This window comes from Batrachochytrium dendrobatidis (genome assembly GCF_000203795.2).
Source record: "Batrachochytrium dendrobatidis JAM81 unplaced genomic scaffold BATDEscaffold_1, whole genome shotgun sequence".
Lineage (NCBI taxonomy): Eukaryota > Fungi > Chytridiomycota > Chytridiomycetes > Rhizophydiales > Batrachochytrium > Batrachochytrium dendrobatidis.
Window position 1 is genome coordinate 1834665 of NW_006281099.1, and position 19826 is coordinate 1854490.

Here is a 19826-nt window from a genome sequence, read left to right on the forward strand (position 1 = left end):
AATGATTTATACAATGAATTGCTAGTTTGAATGATTTACGCAATACAACTCAACATCCATAATCACAATAGCAAACTCATCAGATTGCTTGTCAAGACGAGTTTGGATTTGTCTTGAACATCATTCAATGGCATCGCGTGTTCGTTGAACTGCTTCAACTTGGTCTTCATCCAACATTCAACTTCTTGATTCTATTACTCATGAACCAGGGTAGAGTTTGTCTTGTCGCTCTTTTCTGGACTATTCGTTGTCTATCCACATATCTTCATGAGTTGACTGTGCATCGTCTTGTTCAATATTGAACTCGACCAGATAAATCATCCACTAGACTCTAAACCATTTGTTTTTGTCTGTTTTACAGCTACCGCTGCTTTAGAAGCTCTCAAGAAGGGTCTGGCTAGTCCAAAACCTGACCTTGTCAAGGCTGGACAATCACTTGCCAAACTAAAGGTGACCTGAATCTTGTATTTCGCTTGATACATGACTACAACTCATCCATACACAGATGCTTACTGACAACCTGAACAACTGCTATTTTCACAATGTCTGGATTCATGGTATTGTATTTTAGGTGCTTTTGACAGGAATGTCTTTTTTGCTGCCAACCGGAAAGCCAGATCCAAAAGAGATCCTTTTAGCACGTATGTAATGTTGCATCCAGCTTTGATGGATCTTGTTATATGCTTAATGGAGTCTGCTCATTTGAAAAACTTTCATAACTAATTGTTGGTTTATTGACTCATGGCTTACATTAGGCGAAGTACTTGAAATTGGTGCTCTGTGGAGTGTTAGATCCCAAGATATTCCTTCGTTTGAAAGATATTTTGCTCAGCTCAAGTCATACTACACTGATTTTGCGTAAGCGCTCTTGAAACCTCACTTGACTACTTGCAAGATCATTTTTCAAAATACAAGACTCTAGAGTCAGTGTAAACTATACTAATCCAGCCAATTTCATGCGTGCATAATCTGTACTGGTCAACCCCATCTAGTAAATTCGTGCCAGAATCCCCACGCCACTACATGCTTATTGGACTGAATCTACTTAGACTTCTTGCACAGAATCGCATTGCAGAGTTTCATACTGAGCTAGAAACTATTGATCCAGAGTGCTTGGCATCCAATGTCTACATTAAACACTCTGTTCAGATCGAGCAGTGCTTGATGGAAGGATCTTACAACAAGGTCTGGAATGCTCGTGCCAACGTGCCTGCTGAGGAATATTCTTTCTTTATCAATATTCTTATGGGCACCATTAGAAACGAAATTGCTAGCTGTAGTGAAAAGACGTACAATACTCTTCCCATTGCAGATGCCACCACTTTACTTTATTTTCAGACTGTCGAGCAGTTTTTCACTTTTGCAAAAGAGGTAAATTGACTCTATTCAAACCATTGCCAATGCGGTCTACTTGCAACTGATACTATTGTGTTAACCCCTTTGACTCTACAGCGTGGATGGAATGTTGGCACCGCTGATAAAATGGTACATTTTGCTTCGACTAATGGTGCTGTACACGACATTCCAACTGCCAATATCATTCAGCAAACTCTTGGGTACGCTCACGAGTTGGAACAAATTGTCTAGACTATGATCAAAAATCTTGCATCCGCTACTCACTAGTGTGACTTGATGGATGGGACGAGATTTTGGCTATTTGGAAATGTCTTTGATTTAGGATAAGTGTGTTGTGCGGATGAAATAAACTTCAACTTTTACTTGTTCGGCTTGGTGATCCTTTTGTCATAATAACGATATTTTTGAAAATCCAGTTATATTGGTATTCCAGTGTTCAACTGAACCAATATTTAAACTTTTGATTGCATTAGTTATTTGAACCATTTACTGCAGGATTGTAATTCCCAGTTCAAGTACATAGACTACAAGTGCTAAAATTGGATACACTTGAATAATGATGCTTGCTGTTGCTTTTAATTGGCTGCTAATTATACTGCCTGTACTTTTCATCAAATCAAATAGTATATCATTTATTCTCTCGATCAATCTAAATATATAGTTTATTTTCACTCATTTGCCTACTTAAGAAATGCCAGCTAAATAGTATAAACTAGCCAACAAATCGTGTCTAATTGAATCATAGAGTCAATTTGTTTTGAACAAAAATCTCTTGAGGAACAACTTTAATGCTGTTCTTGACCATATTATTGGGTTCTGCTATGCTTGATTGTCTTGAGGTGGCTCTTGATCGCACACTGGATGCAGAGCTTGTACGAAACGTTTGCTGACGTGATAGACTGAATGACAATATGGATTGATTGGCGATCGCCGTGCATGGTTCTTCCATTCGTTGAATAGCAGATTCAAGGAACTTGGATTTTACATATCCATTAGGTTGTCCCAGTGCTAATCTCGGGTTGTTTTTGGTAATATTCTAAACCAATAGTCGTCCAATTCACTATCTATTAGTACAACTACTACAAAATGTCTACTTTTTAAAACATTCGTTCTACACATTGATCAAGTCTAGCCCTGACATACTCACCAAAGCAATTATGCCAATTGGATCGGCAACGTCTTTGCCCATTTTCACCAGCTTCAACACACTTTCAATGGCCTTTAATAATGTGGGGAAAACTGTTTGATCCAAGTACGTCAATGCCTCCTTTTCTTCAAATGCGTTGATAGGACACGTTCTTGCACTTGCTGTTGTTCGCAATGGCGATTCTGGTGGTGACCATGTCAAACTATCTGGCTGGTCTGCATCAGTATTAAACTCGCTATAAAATGCGGTTGTATTTTCATCAGAATCATGCGATTTGTTTAAAGGCCATAGTGTATTGTGCATTTCTACAGAGGTGATGGATGAAAACACTGATGCGTTACTATATGTCTCTGATGTACCAGGATGGGTGCGTTCACGCGACGAATAGTCGCGGCCATCAGTTGAATGGGCGAGGTTTTTATCTTGAAAAGTATGTTGTGGTTTTGGTTTACGATGTGGTTGTGTAGGGCTGCACTGTCCTGATAATGGATGAGGTGGGCAATGTGGTCGAGATGGGAGAGTCGTACGCGTTTTCAAATTAGCTATATCTTGAGATGCTGACGGTGTGGGTTGGAATGGCTTTGCCAAGGGGCTAGATGCTGGTCTATTTTTTGATATAGTAGGATAGTTTCGAATGGCTGGAGATGATTTTGGGCGTAACGGCTGGTCTGTTTGAATCGGCTGGAGCTGGTTGGCATTCGCATTATCTTCAAATCCAGCTAATATGATGAGTTTATGACAGGTATAATTGGTATCATAAAATGAATAAAATCGTAAAGCAATAGGAATAGGAATACAAGTTTTAGCCAGCCGAGTTTATCATTCAGCGACAATGACAGCCTGAATTTAAAAAGCGTTTACCAATAAGCTCTTCTTCGTCAAGGTCACTTGCATCACCTTCAGCCTGTGTAGGGTCACTGGCTGGAAAATGTGCTGGCGTGTCCGGCATAGCTGTAAAGCTTCAAGATATTTATTTTTGGATAGGATTTAGGATAGCAACAAGTCACGAAATTGATAATTTTATCCAGCTTACTCCTTGACCTGTTATTTCAAAATGGATAATAATATGGAGACTGCTTCGGCGTCTGGGGTATCAGTCGATTTGCCGCATAGTATTTCCATTGATACAAAACTTGCTGTACCTCTTTTAAAGACCCCGCATGGTCGTGATGGGTCGGCTACATCTGCACTGGTCAGTTAACCTATTATTAGTCTACAAAGTCTAGATGAATGCATATTCAGACTAGACCATGTCAGTATTTTGTACTGCACGACGAAATCGACATTTAAAGCATGACTGATATACATCAATAATATGGTTTTGCTAAACTTTTATTCATTCAATATACGGTTTAGTCGTTTTTTTCTGGTGCTCACAAAAAAAGTCTCGAGTCTATTCGATTTACTAATAATATCAAGGATTACGACCTAATTAGTGATATAGGTACAATCCCGTGTTTTAGCGCAGTATCAAAGCCAGCTCTTTTGATTTGATTATAGATCCAAATCAAATTTAACGTTTTGGATGTTCATTAGGTGGTGTGGACGATATTTCATTTCTTTACTTGGCCAAATTCATCCCATCAGGTGAAGTTGTGGCTCTTAAATACACTGATTTGACAATCTCACCCGACTATGAGTTTGTAGACGAACTGATTGTACGCATATCATATTGAGAATTGTTTTGGAATTCAAACTAATTATTACATGTGCAATCTGACTGACCATTTATTTGACTACAATACATTTTAAAATAGCGAAGTGTTCACAATACTAAAATGTGTCGACATCCCAACGTGTTACCATACTTTCACACGTTTGTCGAAAATGAGCGCTTGTGGTCTGTTACTTATCCAATCAAAGCAGGTATGTCCATCTCTTACTATCTATATTAGTATTTATGAATACATTTCAATGGATCATAAAATAGTTTGGCATTTACACATGATGCTATTTAAAAACTATAACAGGAACATGTCGTGGTATTCTCAAAGATCATTTCAATACGGGGTTCAGCGAGTCAGTTGTAGCTGCCATTTTGAAAGAAGTTCTCAAGGCGATTCAATACATGCATCAAAATAAAATGATTCACAAGTGAGTTGTTTAGTGAGACTTGACGATGTTCAAATTATCCTCTGACATGTTGGATTGTCGATTGATATGTAGTGATATTCGTGCAAACAATATCCTTATTGATCATCACGGCAAGGTGCGCATTACTGGTTTGCGTCAAATGGTGCACTTGTCGCGTAACGGCGAATATGTTCAATCGGTGTTTTCGCTTGTGGGTGACAACATTGAATGGGCAGCACCGGAAGTCATCACACAAGTAATATTACAATTTATCCTTTATAATTAATCAGGATTGATTTCTTTAAAGTCAAATTATGTTAATATATCGTTTTGTGATTGAAATCGTGCTCAATTGTCAATGCGAAACATACGTAGAAAGCCAATTTTGACGAGCAAGCGGATGTTTATTCTCTGGGTATTACTGCATTAGAACTTGCTTATAACAAAACACCATTTGATGACTGGCCACCTCTCAAGGTAAACCACGGCTTACACTTGATAGTATTTGTGTGTTGCAAATGATCATTATGGTCATCCAAATTCATCGCACTTTGATTACACTGGTGTACTCAAAGACCAGTTTAATCAAAGACTAACTATAGGATTAACTACTAAATCATATGTTGTTTAGGTACTGCTATGTAAATTAGAGTATGATTGTCCAGCAGTTGCATCAGAAAAAGTGCTGTCCAAGAATTTTTATCGGTTTGTGCAAGCGTGTTTGGTAAAAGATCCCAATGGGAGACCAACAGTGCAAAATCTGCTCGAATTTCCGTTTATCAAGCAAGCAAAGGGAATTGGGTATATCGAATCGCACGTTGTACGTCGTATGGCTGATTCACAAGCCAGTCCCATGTCAGGTAAGAAGTGGAATAAGATGATCAAGGCATTTGTCTAGTGTACATGACTAGGACACTTGTGCAAGAAATTAAAATTGATGCTCATGACCTTGATATACTAAATTGTAGAATCAGCCGAAATGCTAGATGTGGCAACGAACGTAAAAACAATAGAAAAAGTAGGTGAAAACATGAATGATTCATTTAATGGACTAAACCCTCCCCCAACACAAGCTCCAGTCTCTGCCAACGGAAACTCGCCGCGTCTAGACGCACAATACTCTCATGAAATAGGCACAGCTAGATAATGGATTGAATAAAAACTGGGTTCCATGACTACCAAAATTCAAAATGTCACAAGGTCTACTATCAAACTCCGGCCATTGACCGGCTCGGTGTTAGCGAAATCAAGTATTGCTATTCCACAAACTGCAAGCAATTGATACTATTAAACAGCACCATCGCATAAAATAGTAGTGTGGGGTAAAGTAGACAAAATTTCAAAAGACCAGGCAAACCCACGGCTCAGATAGAAGCACAGAAAAAACGTCAACATAAAATAATGATAAATATACATTAATGCATGAAAAACGAGACTAGATTAAAAAAGAGTATCTTCGTCACGAAGATATTCGCCAATATCAGTTTGATGGAACACACAGATTGAAGTAGGATCCATTTTGCGACAATCTCCAGTGGATTTTGCAGTCACACCAAAACCCTAAAACACACTTTGTGAGCAATCAATGTTCAACCTCAAACTAGACTTTAAAAAAGCAAGCGCATACCAGTGGAACATCAGCCATTGTGTAAACAATTACACCTTGATGTTCGGGTGTATCTTCAGTGATTCTACCAAGATGTGCTTTGAGAACATGGTTGCCGTACATGTACGACATTTCACCATTGGGCTTGACCCAGACCTTGTACTGTTATTATACACAAGTGTGTCAATAAGTGTATATTCCCAATCAGTAAATTGATACAAATTAATACCTTTGCAAATTGTGCCAGATAATCCAAAGCAGTGACATGCAGACGAAATTTTCCAGTCTTTGTGAATTTACCAAAGCAAACTCCAAGAGCAAGAAGCTGATCTCTGCTAACCGAGATTGCTTTTTTCATAATGCTTTCACTAACATAATACACTTTATCTTTTTGTATACGAAAACAGTACGGCTCATCAGGTCGATCTATCAAATGAGCGATATTGCGTCCAATACTGATATTACAATTGCAGGTTTTCGATTAAAACCCGAGTTACAAAACTGAAAATCCAAGCAATAAAGACCAAAAGATAATTGAAAAAACACTCACTATTTTGCCAATTTTTCAAAAAAGGTCTAATAGTTCATGTAAAAAGTATGATATACACATGCATTAGAACTCAAATAAAAACGATCATAAAGCAAAGACATTGGGATGTATTAATAAAAAAGATTAAAAGGCAATACCTTGGTTTCTTCTTCAGTCAACGGTCTCATGTTTTGCTACAGGTGACGCAGATTGCTTCTAACGAGGAAAAAGAAAAATATAATATTCGCTTACTTGGATTGGTAGTAATGTCACGTGGGTAGTATTGGTTTTGCTCTCACTTTTTGGCCAAGTAGCCAATACAAGACTTATTGCGTGCACTTGCTTCAATCCAAATGACACGAGCAATTACTCTTTAAATCAAAGTATTTTAAACTACGACAATATAATATACAACTAAGCGTTGGTTTCAAAATAACTCCACTAGCACATGATTTTCAAATCGCATATCTTTAAAAAGTCTGAATTTGTTGACGGTCTTGCTATGAATGCAAGTCGAAATGTAATATTTCAGTGCTGAATCCTGGAAAAACTTGCAATGTTTTTGATGGAATGCATTTTGCTGATTTATCAACAGTCTAGTGTAAAAACGACGTGACTTGAAATGCAATGAACCAGTTTTTGGCGAGAGCGCATGCCATTGGATTAGATAGCAAGATGAATAGTGACTGTTGGTAATGTCAGATTCAAACTTCAAGGATGCAATTTTGTCACGTGATTGAGTATTGAGCTGGCAAATAACACAATGAAACCAAGTGCTGATTGGACTTACCAGCACGATTTTAGCAAATGGTATGATTGGACTGCCATCCCCTGTTGTATCTTGCATGGACTACTAGTGCATCCATCCACTTGTTTCTATGCTTTTCAGGATCATCAAATGTGTGGATGGATGCTTGCATTACTGATTATGCGTTGCATGAGTTTTAATGGGCTCTTGCCATTCCAAGTTGACTTGTAAAAAATGCTCAGCAACTTCCCTGCCCACTATTGCTTGAATTGACCATCATAGCACTTCCATTTTGGATCTGTTTATACTGGAAACAGTTCAAGATTATTCATGAGTAGCAGAATGCCCATTGACTCTAGCTGTATTTTCAGCGTCATAATTGGATGGTCTAGCAAGCCAGTATTTTGGTTGGGTATTGCAGAGCTGTTTTGAGCACTTTTTACTGACAATGCCTTGTATGTTCAACTCATGACTATTTAGCCCTCCCGATTGTCCAAGAACAGAAAGAAGCGTGGACGTATGTAGTTTTCATTCTACTTTTTCATTTCTATCTTGTAATGCTAGACGATCAATGCTGACAATTTCTGATATGATCAACTTGTAGACGTTTCCGCCGGTCACGGTCGTGTTGGAAAGCACAGGAAACATCCCGGTGGTCGTGGTCTTGCCGGTGGTCAACATCACCACAGAATCAACATGGATATGTTCCATCCTGGTTATTTTGGTAAAGTTGGTATGCGTCATTTCCATTTGACTCGCAATGCATACTACAACAGGACCATCAACATCGACAAGATCTGGTCACTCGTTTCTGAGGAGACTCGTCTCAAGGCTGCTGCTTCCCCCAAGGGTGCTGTTCCTGTCATTGATGCTCTTGCTCACGTACGTGTTTTTATTTGAATGTCTAGTTGTACATTTGAGCAGTATTGACTGAATATTTATCAATCAACTTTAGGGTTTCACAAAGGTTCTTGGCAAAGGTCTTCTCCCCGCCATTCCTCTTATTGTCAAGACCCGCTTTATCACCAGGCAAGCAGAAGAGAAGATTGTTGCTGCAGGAGGAAAAGTTGAGCTCATTGCGTAAAGCATTTCTATTTGAGTAAATATCAGTTTGCCTTCATTTAAAGCATTCTTTTATTGTATAAGCATTTTTCAAAAGAGAGGAAATTAGTATTGGCAGAGTAAGAAATAGGTGGTTGGGTCTATATATTGATAGTTGAACTTAGTTTGCAGTGATCTCTGTCGTAGATGTTGGTAGTGGAACGTCTGCGCTTTCTTTAGCTTCGTAGTGATCAGAGTCTTTGTGGATATCAGGAAGTGGAACAGGAGCTCGTGGTTCTCGTGCAGATGCAATGCGATCTACATCGGTGACGGGTGTCTTTGTAGTCTTTTTACCTTGTTTCTTGCCATGTTGTTCCTTGCTGTCGGATTGATCTTTATTTTTTTTATTAGACTGTTTTGAAGGTGGTAAAAACGCTGCTTTCAGATCCGCATTGCGTTCAGATTCCTTCCATCCGCCTTTACCATCATGTTTAGGATGTTCTGATTTGCTAGCATCATTTCCTTTTTGGTGTTTGGATTCTGCTTTCTGAAGATCAATAAAAACTTGAGGATACGCAGAGATATTTTGCAAGTATATGAGATTCCTCTGACGATCTTTATCCCATTTTGTGTGTGCGTAATGAGGTTGCTTGGTTTCCAGTCGCATCAGCATGGCCTATTTGTGAAAAAGTAAACTTTAGCTTTTTATAAAATCGATATAGCCGATTGATACATGCTGATACTCATGTGACTACAAAAAGCGAGTATCGAATCAGTGCATGATTGACCTTGTTTTCTTCAGCAATCTTGGCCATTTGTCGGGCACGAAAAGAAGCACTCAGACTATGAGTGTAATCATGGTCGTTGTGAATGCTGGGATCTTTGGCTTCCATCTCCATAATATGAGTCATTTTTTCTAGCAGAATACGATTGTTTCGCTTAATCTGCATAAGACGATCTATAAGCAATTTGATTAATGATAGCAAAACACAGGTGTACATTTCAACCAGTCAAAACAAGAGATTGACGCAAGCCATGCATGCCTCACACCTACCTTCCTCCATTTGAACTTTTTTGAGTTTCAATTGCAAATGCATATGCAATTTAGGAGGAGAGTTATCAATAGTCGGTTTAACAGCAGATAATTTTTTCAAATGCTGTTGACGCTGAGTTTGATCCCATTTCATGGCCAAGAGTCGATTGGCACAGGGATAAAATGTCGTGTAGTGTCGATACAAGAATGCACCCGAGTTCTTTTTGGTTTGATGGGTGGTTGTAAACTGTTCCAATTCTTCTTGATGTTTAGGATGAGACTCGATTTCTGGAGGTTCGATCTGGTTAAGTGGATCAGGATAATCGCGCAAGGGTGTATCGTCTGGTTTCTTTTTATTTTTATTGTGATGGCGAGTCTGATCCTTGTTGGTATTCTCCTTGTGACCTTTTGGGTGGTCGTTGTTCTGGACGACTTCGGTTTCGGGTTTGACGTGATCGTGTTTGGAAATGGTAGTCGCTTCTAAAGCGTGTATCACTTTGTTTTCAGAATGATGTATAGACCTGTCAGATTGTTCTGATAACCTCATTTCTACTGAAGGGTGTTGTGAATCATCGTGGGTAGATATACGCTCAGAGGAATCACTACGGTGCTCTATAGTGGCATTGTGAGAATGGTCATGAGATGCCTCACTAGACGATGCAAAAGGTTGTGTATCCATTTTAATAGATATAAATGTGCAATATATTTAAAACTGCAAGATAAAGATACTTTTTAATGAGGTTTGTAAAATTTGATACAATTATGCCTTTAATGAACAATAGTGGCTTTGGTCTCCTCTCAATACAATGGGTGCTACCAGCCAACCTTTCACGTGATATGAAAGATAGGATCTAACAGAAACCAGTAGAAGAGAAAGCAGATATGACAGTGGCCTGTAGTGCTAGCTAGTGCATGCATACCAACTTTGGAAATAACACGTCGGAATCTCGTTGATTTCTCTCGACATTTGGCAGGCTCGTGCTGACTAGTATGACTAGTTTTTACTTACAGTGGTACTCATTATAAAGGGTTAGCAAAACTGAATCACTGCAATGATCAGAAGGTTGCTTTTTGTTCGGTGGGCTGCTACAGTAGACAGTGTTATCCACCTATCCAATCCGTATCCTATATCTTCATTTACCCAGTCAGCTAGACCAGTGATTGTTGAATATGCTTTTAATTAAAATACAATGGATTGCGTAGTAAAAGATGGTCAATGTTAATAACGATTTGAATCTTAATTGACAGGTAGTGAGTGCAAGTTGCTCAACAAGAATTGTACGAATTTGACAATATAATAACATTTAGAAACTTGCTAAAATTTGTAATGTTTATTTCTGATGTATGCAAGCTGTTCAAGCAATACTCGACATGTCATTCTTGATAAAATATCATGGGTAGACTTGGCATCTTTGTACATTTGGGATTTTGGTTATTTATCCCAATATATTTTGCTTGCATGACAACGACCCTGTGATCACTTGGGTTTGGCTATCATCCATTCAAACAGAACAATACAGTCAATGTATTGCGTTTCTACTGAATATTGAATCAACTGATATCACTTGATGTGAAAGTATGATATCAGTGTTTATTATTCGGAAGAAATGGCTAATGCATTCATTCGCACTTGTGCAATCAGCTCCAATGTATGTAGATCTTTATGAGAAAATCTTGCCGAAAGCATATCTGGACGCAATTGCATTAATCTTGTAATGGATTCTGGAGGTTCTTGCTTTGTGGAAATCTAGAATATAGTACCAGCATCACAAATGTTAGTCAATCAATACACTGCATTCCCTCAAACATTAATGCACTGTAATGTACCCAATCAGAGGAAGCAAATAACCGGTCAATTGCAGAGCCTTTTGCAACAATATCCATTCGAATATGTTGACGCTGATTGAGCATGGCTCTCTGACGATCTATATTATCGGTATATATGCCATTATTTCTATAAGCAGCGGGCTGAGTTGAATCTAAAGATGAGGGTTCGCCAGGAACAGCACAAGAGTTGTGTTGATCTTGGAGTAATAGCCACGGCTGCTCCAACATCATCAGCTCTTGTAGACACAAATGTCGTTCGCGTCGGAGTTTATGTGGAACAGCAGTAAACGCAGAATAGGGATGAGCAGTAGGATAGACGCATGGAGGAATAAAGGCTGGTGGTTTAATAGGCATGGTGGCAGTCATGCTATGGCTGCGAGTATGTTTGTTGGCAGAGGCTGATTGGCCGTTGTTGAGGCTCAGAGAACGAGCGAGTGAATGACTGCTGCATGAACTACAGCAGCTGTGAATGCTCTTTATACTGAGGTGACTGTGAGTAGAATGTTTAGAAGCACTTGTGGTAGACGGTATACAGCTATCATCTTGTGACACTCCAGCAGGTATGACAACATCCAGTTCCTGACTACTGGCTGGTTGGGTATCAATTGTAGCTGCACTAGACTCGATTGCTCCTGTGGCTTCCAAGGTCGATGATAGCATAGTTGGTCTAATTCTTCCCAAATAATAACTATGTTGGCTGGGCTAAGGATAATTACTTTAGTATTAGGAACATTATTAGGGTCGAATGTCCGGGCCAAGAAAGCGGAGTTTGGCTCGACCAAATCATTCTACAAATCAATCATCTGGCCTGCACCGCTACCTATTTATTCTATTTCAAAGCATCCGCCTCTCTATTGCAATCTTCAAACATTCAGGCCGTAATTCATTCTTTGTTTTTAAAACGAAACTGCATCGAGCATAGATCCAAGACACTGAACAATGTTGCTTGACATGGACGCTTCCACTTTGTCCTCCAAGTGACGCTTAGGGTCTTGTTTACCTACATGGCGTGTCAGGAGCTGCTCTGGTGTCATGGACATTTCTTCCTGGATAGATTTGTTATAGGCTTCAGATAGTGAAAGCATTGCCTAGTATTTCATGGTTATCAAGCGAATCCAAAATATAAGTGTCCGACTCCAGATTCAAGTATAAAAACAAGTCTGGCCTTACCTTGACTGCCTTTTCATTACTTTCAGAATGAGTATTAAAGTTTTTGAGAGTCAACCCATGAGTCCATGTCTTTTTGTGCAAATTAAGGAGCATCTTTTGCTCAAGCTCGTTCTTACGATAGTTGATCGCCATCGAGTAGTAGTGGCGATTTAGGCCATGGATCAGTGCCTATACATGATTTAGAATATAAGCAAATACTTGTGAGCTCGGTGTGTTGGAATGCACAGTATAGTTTCCAGTCAAAAATCACCTGCATGTTGGGCTTGGTCAAATGTCCGACGTTGGATGTAGTCTGACGAGGCTCAGCACCAAGAACAGCAGAGTGTGGATTGATTAGACGAAACGCATCAATCACAACCTTGCCTTTAACAGATTGAATGGGATCTACAACTACTGCAACCGATCGTGGATGGAGCTGTTCAAAACTCTGTTGTGTATTCACATCAACGCTTGATAGCCAGCATCCAAATCCAGGATGAGAGTGATACCATCCTACAACTACTTCTGGTCTAAAATATCACATAAAATCTAACATCAATACATAAAACAAAAGGTGTCTGTTGAAGCTGCAAAGCTAAAGGGTGTTAAATGATTACCTTCCAGTCTGCTTAAGCATGTCCATCATCTTGGTTTGGAATACAGGATCAACAGCCTCGACAGAAACACCAGTTCCGCTTTGTGGCATAGCAAACACATCAATTACACGGACAGTATAGTCGTCAATGAATTCACCAAGCATAAGACCCATGACTTCCATAGGCACTCCAGCACGACCTTTAGTTTTACATTGTAATGATCGTTGCAAAGATCCATGTCAAAATAGAAAGATTAGCAGGCTGAAAACACAGATTATTCTAGTATACTCTGATCTGGATTGCAAACAATAAAATAGTTTACCGTGCTTGAGCATCTTCAAAAGAGCTAGCGAAGAAATATACACCATCTCAGCAGTATCGACTGTGGGAGTGTCCAAACCAGGCTGGGCAGCTCCCATACCACCACCGGCTCCCATTAAACGCTGAAGTCTCTGTTTTAGTCAATTGTTTCGAGAATGAGGTTTTGTTGCAAGTATTCAGGCCGTTTGAAATGTTTGCATAGATTGGCGTAAATACAATGTCCAAATCCCATCAAGTATTCCGTGTCGGTCGTTCGTGTAGATACAGCAATGGTGTATGCAGTCAAAGCAGATAAGATGCAGCCAGTAAATGTTAGCCACTAGTCTAGTAATGGGTTCAATATCAAACTAGAGATGGGGAAAATGCTGCCTTAAATCACTGACTAAACAACTGCAAGTTCAACATCCATCAAACAGCAGACCCTAACAAGTGGTTTGTTTTTGCAATATCCAGAGTCGCTGCCTACCTCCATATCTGATTTATTGAATGCTGGACAAGGGGTTTTACTAACCGAATTCCTCATCCGTTCACCAATCACGTGATGTAAACTCACTTTTCTACTTTGATTGGCTTTATTCATGCATCATCGATTTGTTAGATGAAAACTAGACACCAACTGCTCCCGGTACTGCTGCACGTTTACCACTCTCATCAAAATTGACTACCCCTTCTGAAGACTTGCTCATTTTTACCTCTGTTGGAAGCCTTGAAATCGATACTCCAGGCGATGAGAAAAGAATGATATTTCCCAAGAAAATGATCACAACCACCAACAGCACATATGTTATGATTTTACGGCACGTTAATCTTCCCTTTGGCCTAGATATATCAAATTCATATACATTATGGATAAACTTGCATCTAATCAAAGCCATTATTTCAACCTACTTCCATACATCAAAACTTACAAATATTGCTCAAATATACCCATCACAGATCCTCCCCTACGCTTATACTTTTTGTCGTCTGGATCAATAGCTATTCTAAGTTGAGATGGCTTGCGGCCGATTCGATCTGAAAATTAAATAAACCAGCAGTAAAATTAGCGATCCATCCACAAAGTAGAGTAATGCGCTGCAGTTTACTAGATCTTACTGTCAGGAAAATGGGCAGACGAAGCAATACCAGATGAATGCTGCTGCCCGATCGTGTCGCTGTTACGAGCAGAATCTACGCGTGGAATCGTAGTAGCAACATTTGCTGCAGTAGGCATCACAGATAAAGTATGAGTAGAACTTGTATGGCTGTTTAAAGCAGGACCTTCGTTGTGCACATTAGTATTATTGCTACCGACACTCTGCTGCTGTACTGCTGTTCCAAATCCAGATTCTCCCTAGCCCACGTCAAATATCAATTTGTCAGCATACCAAAACAAATACAAAACGTTGAAAGCATGCACTTACTGTTTGCTTGGGCAGAATATGCTGACTCCATCTTTCGTTTTTAAATGTTGCCCAGATATTTTTTGCAATTGAAGATGCAGAATTTTCTGCAGGAATGATTGGAGTCTGTAAAAATTGTCAGATATGCATTCAGAACATGATCACTTCAGCCCAAAGTCATAGTTGTGTTTTTCAAAGCAACTGAAAGTTGGTTGCAAAAGCAGAATTAATGAGCAGCACACTCACCTTGCAAGATGGACATGCATATCCAGCAGGTGCAGTATGACTTGGAAGCGCATTGCAGTGCTCATTAACGCATTCCACATGGAATAGATCTAATCCAAATTTACAAGATCAATCAACTGAAAATAAAATATCAAACGATATACCAAATCAAAAACTATACGAGAAAATATAATTTACCAAGACAGCTTAAACGAATCACCTCTCCAGTAGCAAGCGTATTGCGACATAACATACAAACAGGGTCGAAATCACTATCCTGCAGCCATTGTAAATATGAGCGGACTAAATCAGATCATAGTATTACCAATTGTACACTAAAGTTAGAGGTTTAATCGTCTATTTGACGGGATATTTTGTAACAGTCAAGCATAACTCGGTCACTACAGCAGTATTCACGCAAGTGGAACACTAAACAAGAGTACCAAAATATATAAACAGCCATATCCACCAGATTTACTAGACAGCATTGTGCCCCTGCTCATTTTTGCATAACTGAACAAATGCTCACATTACAGTTGCAGTAAATCCCATACTTGTTAATCTCCAACTCTCTTTTACCCAAATCGAGCATTGGGTATGGAAACAACAGTTGCATTCCCGAGGCGTGCAACCTTTTCTTGAATTAAAACGTGAACGTATGTGATTTCAGGATACAAGAATGAATTTGTAGATTTGCATTGACAACAATCCATCCCAATATATGGATTCCAATGAATGAGTCTGGTGATTGCATAATGCATGGTTATACCAAATGAGAGGTGATCTCAGTTCAAAACTATAGTTTGTGTATGAAAGCGCAACGAATATTTAACCACTGTCTATTTCAAAGCAAAATAGTCACTGCAGGAGTGTCCTATCTTACGTGAATACGCTGTAATGTTGCATTTTTAAAATTACATGCTCACATCCCAATGAATCAATACTTTTAAAACCAAACATACCTATACACTACAGGATCGAGAAAAAAGCCCAGTATCAGTCACCATTCAAAGTTGAGAGTGTCAAGTTTCAATTAGCGAGTATAGTCAGTTCACAAGATTAGATTCATTAGTCATGAATTCCAAAATCGCCATAAGCTGTATTTTCCAAATCTTGATAGTAAGATCGTTCTAAAATAAAGATCAGGTATACATTTGCTCGACTGGCAAGACTAGCAACTCAATATGTAATTTACTTTGGTGTGGTCGCTTTGGATGCAAGTTTCGCAGACATTCTTGCGGTGCTCAAAACAAACTGATGTTGAAATATTCCAAGATAGTGTTAGTGTGTATAATGAATGTCCAGCCAATACGCCTATCCAGTCATTTCTAAACGAGGAGTTGAAGGAGAATTGGCAAGACCAGCAGGAGCAAGCCATACAAACAATGCGAGTCTGCAGCCATGACTATAAAGTATCACAAAACAAATACTCACAAAGATTGGTGACTGTGCGACACTTGCACAGACCCATGCTGATTAAATTGTTGTGGGAGCGAGCACAAGTGAGGAAAACTCGAATTGTTAAAGGGAATTATTTCACAGCTCAACGCTGACTGGCAGATGTGCTATCAGCGACTAAAGCCATTCACTTGTTTATTCATGGTGTCGTGCATATTAGCACATGGTTTAAGATAAAGTGCGTTTCACTTCTGTTACTTTGTATGCTTGCAGTACATCTCCTTCTTGGTAATCTGTAAACCCATCAATGGCAATACCGCATTCCAATCCCTTGAGTGCCTCGATAATATCTTTTTTGTGATGCTTGAAGGTTTTGATCATCCCTAATGGCAGTCATTCGCAATAGCGCAGTCAGCAGGCATAAAGTGCTATCTAAAACATGGCTCAATATGGCTTACCTGCATAGATTTCCTGTCCATCTCTCATGACACGAATGTTATTGCCGCGTAGTACTTTGCCATTTATGACTTTGCATCCAGCAATAGAGTCGGTTTTTTTGTTCTTGGCACTGATACTAAACACCTGTAGCACATTGACTTCGCCAACTACTTCTTTGAGAATCGTGACTGGAAGTAACTCGCTCATCTGGAGTTTAAGGTCGTCAATGAGCTTATAAATGATCTGGTGCTGGTGTATATTGATTGCTTTCGACTTGGCCTCGCTTAATACGCGGCGATCACAGACAACATTGAACGCAATAATTTGTGCTGCATAAAATAATACAATATAGGTGAATAAAGCATGCAATAGTCATACTGTCAATTTGATCAAATCGCCTACCATTTGCTGCAAGAGCCATTGAAACATCCGTGTCTGTCACTGCACCCACTCCAGATGAAATGGCTGTAACTTGAACTTCGTGGTTTGGAAGTCCCTGAATGACTCCCTCCAATGCTTCCAAAGATCCGTGAACATCAGCTATTTAACGTGTCAGCAATCAATTACAGTACGATAATCCTGTATCAGTACAAAAAGTCCAAGCATTTCAAACCTTTGATGACAAGTCGCAATTCGGGAATGGCATTGGGGTCTATTGAATTTTTTGTTTCTACTTGAGTATGCCTTTTCTTGTCTTTCCCGTTTTCCTTTGTTTCAATTCGGTCGACTCTATCCTGCGATCGCTTTTCATTCATTGATTCAATAAGTTGGACATTCTGCAACTGTTGTTTGTGTCGTATCCGACTTTGAATAACCTTTTTAGCAGATATCTACAATATCAAACAAGGTTTCAGTAAACATTAACACTCAAGTCACTACTTTAACCAAACTGCCAAAACACATGCAGTTTTTTCGCTTTAAACAATAGATTCATAAAAGTTTTGTATTTCGACTCACCTCATTTTCAGCCTCCAACACCTCATCACCAGCATTGGGTAAAGCTTTCCATCCTGTAACTGAGATGGGTGTAGAAGGACCTGCCTCGCTCAATTCCACGCCCTTCTCATCAACCAATCGGCGTACTTTGCACCACGTTGATCCTGCAACTAAAACTGCACCAGGTTTCAACGTACCGCGACGAACCAAAACTGTAGCTACGTTGCCTTGTTCGCGACTAAGTTTGGATTCAATAATGATAGCTTCACAAGCACCGCTGGGATCGCCTCGTATATCAAGCACCTCGGATACTGTGAGAATGGTTTCTTCTAAACTGTCGAGTCCTTTCCCTGTAAGACCAGAAACTTCTACTGCCGGAATTTCGCCACCGTATTCTTCCAATACAAGCTCGTATCGAAGCAAGTCTTCTTTGGTTTTTTTCTTGAATGTGAATATACGTGCATTCATATGAATGTGAGTTTTGAATAATATATCAACTTATGCTGCAAACTGCTTACCATGTTTACTCCAGGCTTGTCACATTTGTTTAGTGCCACAATAACTGGAACTAGATTGGGAAATTAAAATGTTGGAATAATTACACAAAACAATTAACATAAAAAAACCAAATATACCTTTTGCTGCTACAGAATGTTTGATTGCCTCGACTGTTTGTGGCATCACACCATCGTCAGCAGCTACTACCAAGACAACAATATCTGTGATCTGTGCACCACGCTCCCGCATAGCAGAAAACGCAGCGTGGCCAGGCGTGTCCAAAAAGGTAATTCGCTGGCTCGATGGCAATACGACTGAAAAGGCACCAATATGTTGTGTAATACCACCAGCTTCGCTGGCTGCAACAGACGTTTTACGAAGTGAGTCTAGCAATGTGGTTTTGCCGTGATCGACATGTCCCATGATGGTTACAACAGGCGGACGAAGCGGGTATTGTGTCCAATCTACTGGCTCTGGTCGAGCACTTAACTGTACCTTTTCAAGCTCAACCATAACTGGATTCATACCGTATTCCATGACAATCAGACCTGCGTTTTCAGCCGTCAACACTAGATGGCAGATTCGATTTAATCAATGATCAATTAAATATACAAACCCCAACGTATTATCAGTAAAAATAAAACTAGTATGTTTTGAATTCAACAACATACCATAGTTTGCCTCTGTTTCCTCAAATCCCATTTTTATCATTCGTCGAGCAAGCTTCTCTATATTGTAACATCACATTGACAGGTCAGAAACCAATGATATCATTCTAAACAGTATAAGCTCAATCCGCTATAAAATCAATCGACTTACCATATTTAACCTCCATCAGCGTGCCTAGATTAGCAATAGTGATACCTTCTGGAAGTAAAATATTTTTGGTTGTCAATTTCTTTTTTTGATTGGAACGCTCCAGTTGTTGTATACGCTCACGCTCTCTGCGATCAAGTTCTCGTTGACGACGCTCCTTATCACGGTCGTTTTTTCCTGATTTGGAATAACCACGAGATGACTTGTTGTCAAAATCGTCGTCATTATCGTGTATATCCAGTATGGGTATGGAAGTGTAATTCAAATCAGAAAGATTGCTTGATTCTTGTTGCTGAGGTTTTGGATTACCAGATGTTTGATTAGGACGTTGCTGAGATCCTTTACTTTCATTAAGCATATCCGATTTATTCAACACATTGCGAGGCCAGTACGAATTTGAGTCGTTTTTGAATGAATTCTGTCGATCTTGTGGCCCATTGGATTGAAACGATCCATTATTAAACTGGCCGCTTTTTGGAAATCTATTAGACGGCTCAGGAACCCGACCATTGTCTTGGGCAGGTCGAAGTTGTCCAGAAGTAGTATTTTTTGAATACGTACTGTTATTCTGTGGATTCCATTGAGGTTTGCGCCATGCTCCAGATTCTTTGGATTGAAATGGAAACGTTTGCGACTTGGACTCGTTCTTAAATGATGTATTTGAAGCAATCGGTTTACTCCATTTGGAAACATCAATCGATTTTCCA

At 39.4% G+C, this 19826-nt stretch overlaps 9 protein-coding genes across 9 annotated transcripts; 3 read left to right on the plus strand and 6 right to left on the minus strand.

The window, feature by feature from the left end:
• Positions 1–171: 171 nt before the first annotated feature.
• Positions 172–1728, plus strand: BATDEDRAFT_84779 (proteasome regulatory particle lid subunit RPN12). The gene is made up of 6 exons (XM_006675965.1): positions 172–210; positions 362–450; positions 572–641; positions 756–858; positions 993–1371; positions 1453–1728. Exons 1-6 carry the CDS (start codon positions 201–203, stop codon positions 1585–1587), a joined length of 786 nt encoding a protein of 261 aa, XP_006676028.1. The 5' UTR covers positions 172–200; the 3' UTR covers positions 1588–1728.
• A 367-nt stretch (positions 1729–2095) lies between these two features.
• On the minus strand, positions 2096–3452 carry BATDEDRAFT_21754 (uncharacterized protein; the record flags this gene model as incomplete). The annotated part of the gene is made up of 3 exons (XM_006675309.1): positions 2096–2392; positions 2504–3222; positions 3365–3452. The coding sequence occupies 3 exons, from the start codon at positions 3450–3452 to the stop codon at positions 2096–2098; spliced, it is 1104 nt and encodes a 367-aa protein (XP_006675372.1).
• Positions 3453–3818: 366 nt separating this feature from the next.
• BATDEDRAFT_21755 (uncharacterized protein) lies at positions 3819–5723 on the plus strand (the record flags this gene model as incomplete). The annotated part of the gene is made up of 9 exons (XM_006675310.1): positions 3819–3821; positions 3860–3947; positions 4040–4161; positions 4261–4369; positions 4474–4597; positions 4670–4832; positions 4952–5053; positions 5208–5436; positions 5545–5723. The coding sequence occupies 9 exons, from the start codon at positions 3819–3821 to the stop codon at positions 5721–5723; spliced, it is 1119 nt and encodes a 372-aa protein (XP_006675373.1).
• Positions 5724–6016: 293 nt separating this feature from the next.
• On the minus strand, positions 6017–6899 carry BATDEDRAFT_29210 (ribosome biosynthesis protein NIP7; the record flags this gene model as incomplete). Its single annotated transcript, XM_006675568.1, has 5 exons — positions 6017–6136; positions 6204–6344; positions 6412–6637; positions 6733–6758; positions 6870–6899. The coding sequence occupies 5 exons, from the start codon at positions 6897–6899 to the stop codon at positions 6017–6019; spliced, it is 543 nt and encodes a 180-aa protein (XP_006675631.1).
• A 619-nt stretch (positions 6900–7518) lies between these two features.
• On the plus strand, positions 7519–8543 carry BATDEDRAFT_85823 (ribosomal 60S subunit protein L28; the record flags this gene model as incomplete). The annotated part of the gene is made up of 4 exons (XM_006675966.1): positions 7519–7521; positions 7940–7976; positions 8064–8341; positions 8415–8543. 4 exons carry the CDS (start codon positions 7519–7521, stop codon positions 8541–8543), a joined length of 447 nt encoding a protein of 148 aa, XP_006676029.1.
• A 138-nt stretch (positions 8544–8681) lies between these two features.
• BATDEDRAFT_21758 (uncharacterized protein) lies at positions 8682–10212 on the minus strand (the record flags this gene model as incomplete). The annotated part of the gene is made up of 3 exons (XM_006675311.1): positions 8682–9176; positions 9289–9458; positions 9555–10212. The coding sequence occupies 3 exons, from the start codon at positions 10210–10212 to the stop codon at positions 8682–8684; spliced, it is 1323 nt and encodes a 440-aa protein (XP_006675374.1).
• A 2009-nt stretch (positions 10213–12221) lies between these two features.
• BATDEDRAFT_34064 (proteasome regulatory particle lid subunit RPN11) lies at positions 12222–13557 on the minus strand. The gene is made up of 5 exons (XM_006675678.1): positions 13428–13557; positions 13127–13304; positions 12781–13039; positions 12531–12698; positions 12222–12448 (listed from the first exon to the last, which is right to left on the minus strand). Exons 1-5 carry the CDS (start codon positions 13540–13542, stop codon positions 12257–12259), a joined length of 912 nt encoding a protein of 303 aa, XP_006675741.1. The 5' UTR covers positions 13543–13557; the 3' UTR covers positions 12222–12256.
• Positions 13558–14031: 474 nt separating this feature from the next.
• On the minus strand, positions 14032–16505 carry BATDEDRAFT_34065 (uncharacterized protein; the record flags this gene model as incomplete). Its single annotated transcript, XM_006675679.1, has 9 exons — positions 14032–14245; positions 14335–14440; positions 14522–14759; positions 14830–14934; positions 15055–15143; positions 15232–15339; positions 15365–15368; positions 16229–16287; positions 16468–16505. 9 exons carry the CDS (start codon positions 16502–16504, stop codon positions 14032–14034), a joined length of 960 nt encoding a protein of 319 aa, XP_006675742.1.
• Positions 16506–16659: 154 nt separating this feature from the next.
• Positions 16660–19477, minus strand: BATDEDRAFT_8599 (translation initiation factor 2; the record flags this gene model as incomplete). The annotated part of the gene is made up of 9 exons (XM_006674965.1): positions 16660–16814; positions 16890–17198; positions 17272–17409; positions 17483–17699; positions 17827–18246; positions 18324–18373; positions 18441–18872; positions 18975–19031; positions 19123–19477. 9 exons carry the CDS (start codon positions 19475–19477, stop codon positions 16660–16662), a joined length of 2133 nt encoding a protein of 710 aa, XP_006675028.1.
• Between the last annotated feature and the right edge of the window lie 349 nt (positions 19478–19826).

What these genes read in the sequence shown, in the direction of transcription:
- BATDEDRAFT_84779 (XM_006675965.1), top strand. An exon ending in AATCACTTGCCAAACTAAAG is followed by an intron (nt 451 to 571) that starts GTGACCTGAATC and finishes ATTGTATTTTAG; the next exon opens with GTGCTTTTGACAGGAATGTC. An exon ending in TTTTCACTTTTGCAAAAGAG is followed by an intron (nt 1,372 to 1,452) that starts GTAAATTGACTC and finishes TTGACTCTACAG; the next exon opens with CGTGGATGGAATGTTGGCAC.
- BATDEDRAFT_34064 (XM_006675678.1), bottom strand. Translation starts at nt 13,542, where the DNA reads ATGGGAGCCGGTGGTGGTATGGGAGCTGCCCAGCCTGGTTTGGACACT. An exon ending in TGACCAAGCCCAACATGCAG is followed by an intron (nt 12,699 to 12,780) that starts GTGATTTTTGAC and finishes AATCATGTATAG; the next exon opens with GCACTGATCCATGGCCTAAA. An exon ending in GTAATGAAAAGGCAGTCAAG is followed by an intron (nt 12,449 to 12,530) that starts GTAAGGCCAGAC and finishes ATGAAATACTAG; the next exon opens with GCAATGCTTTCACTATCTGA.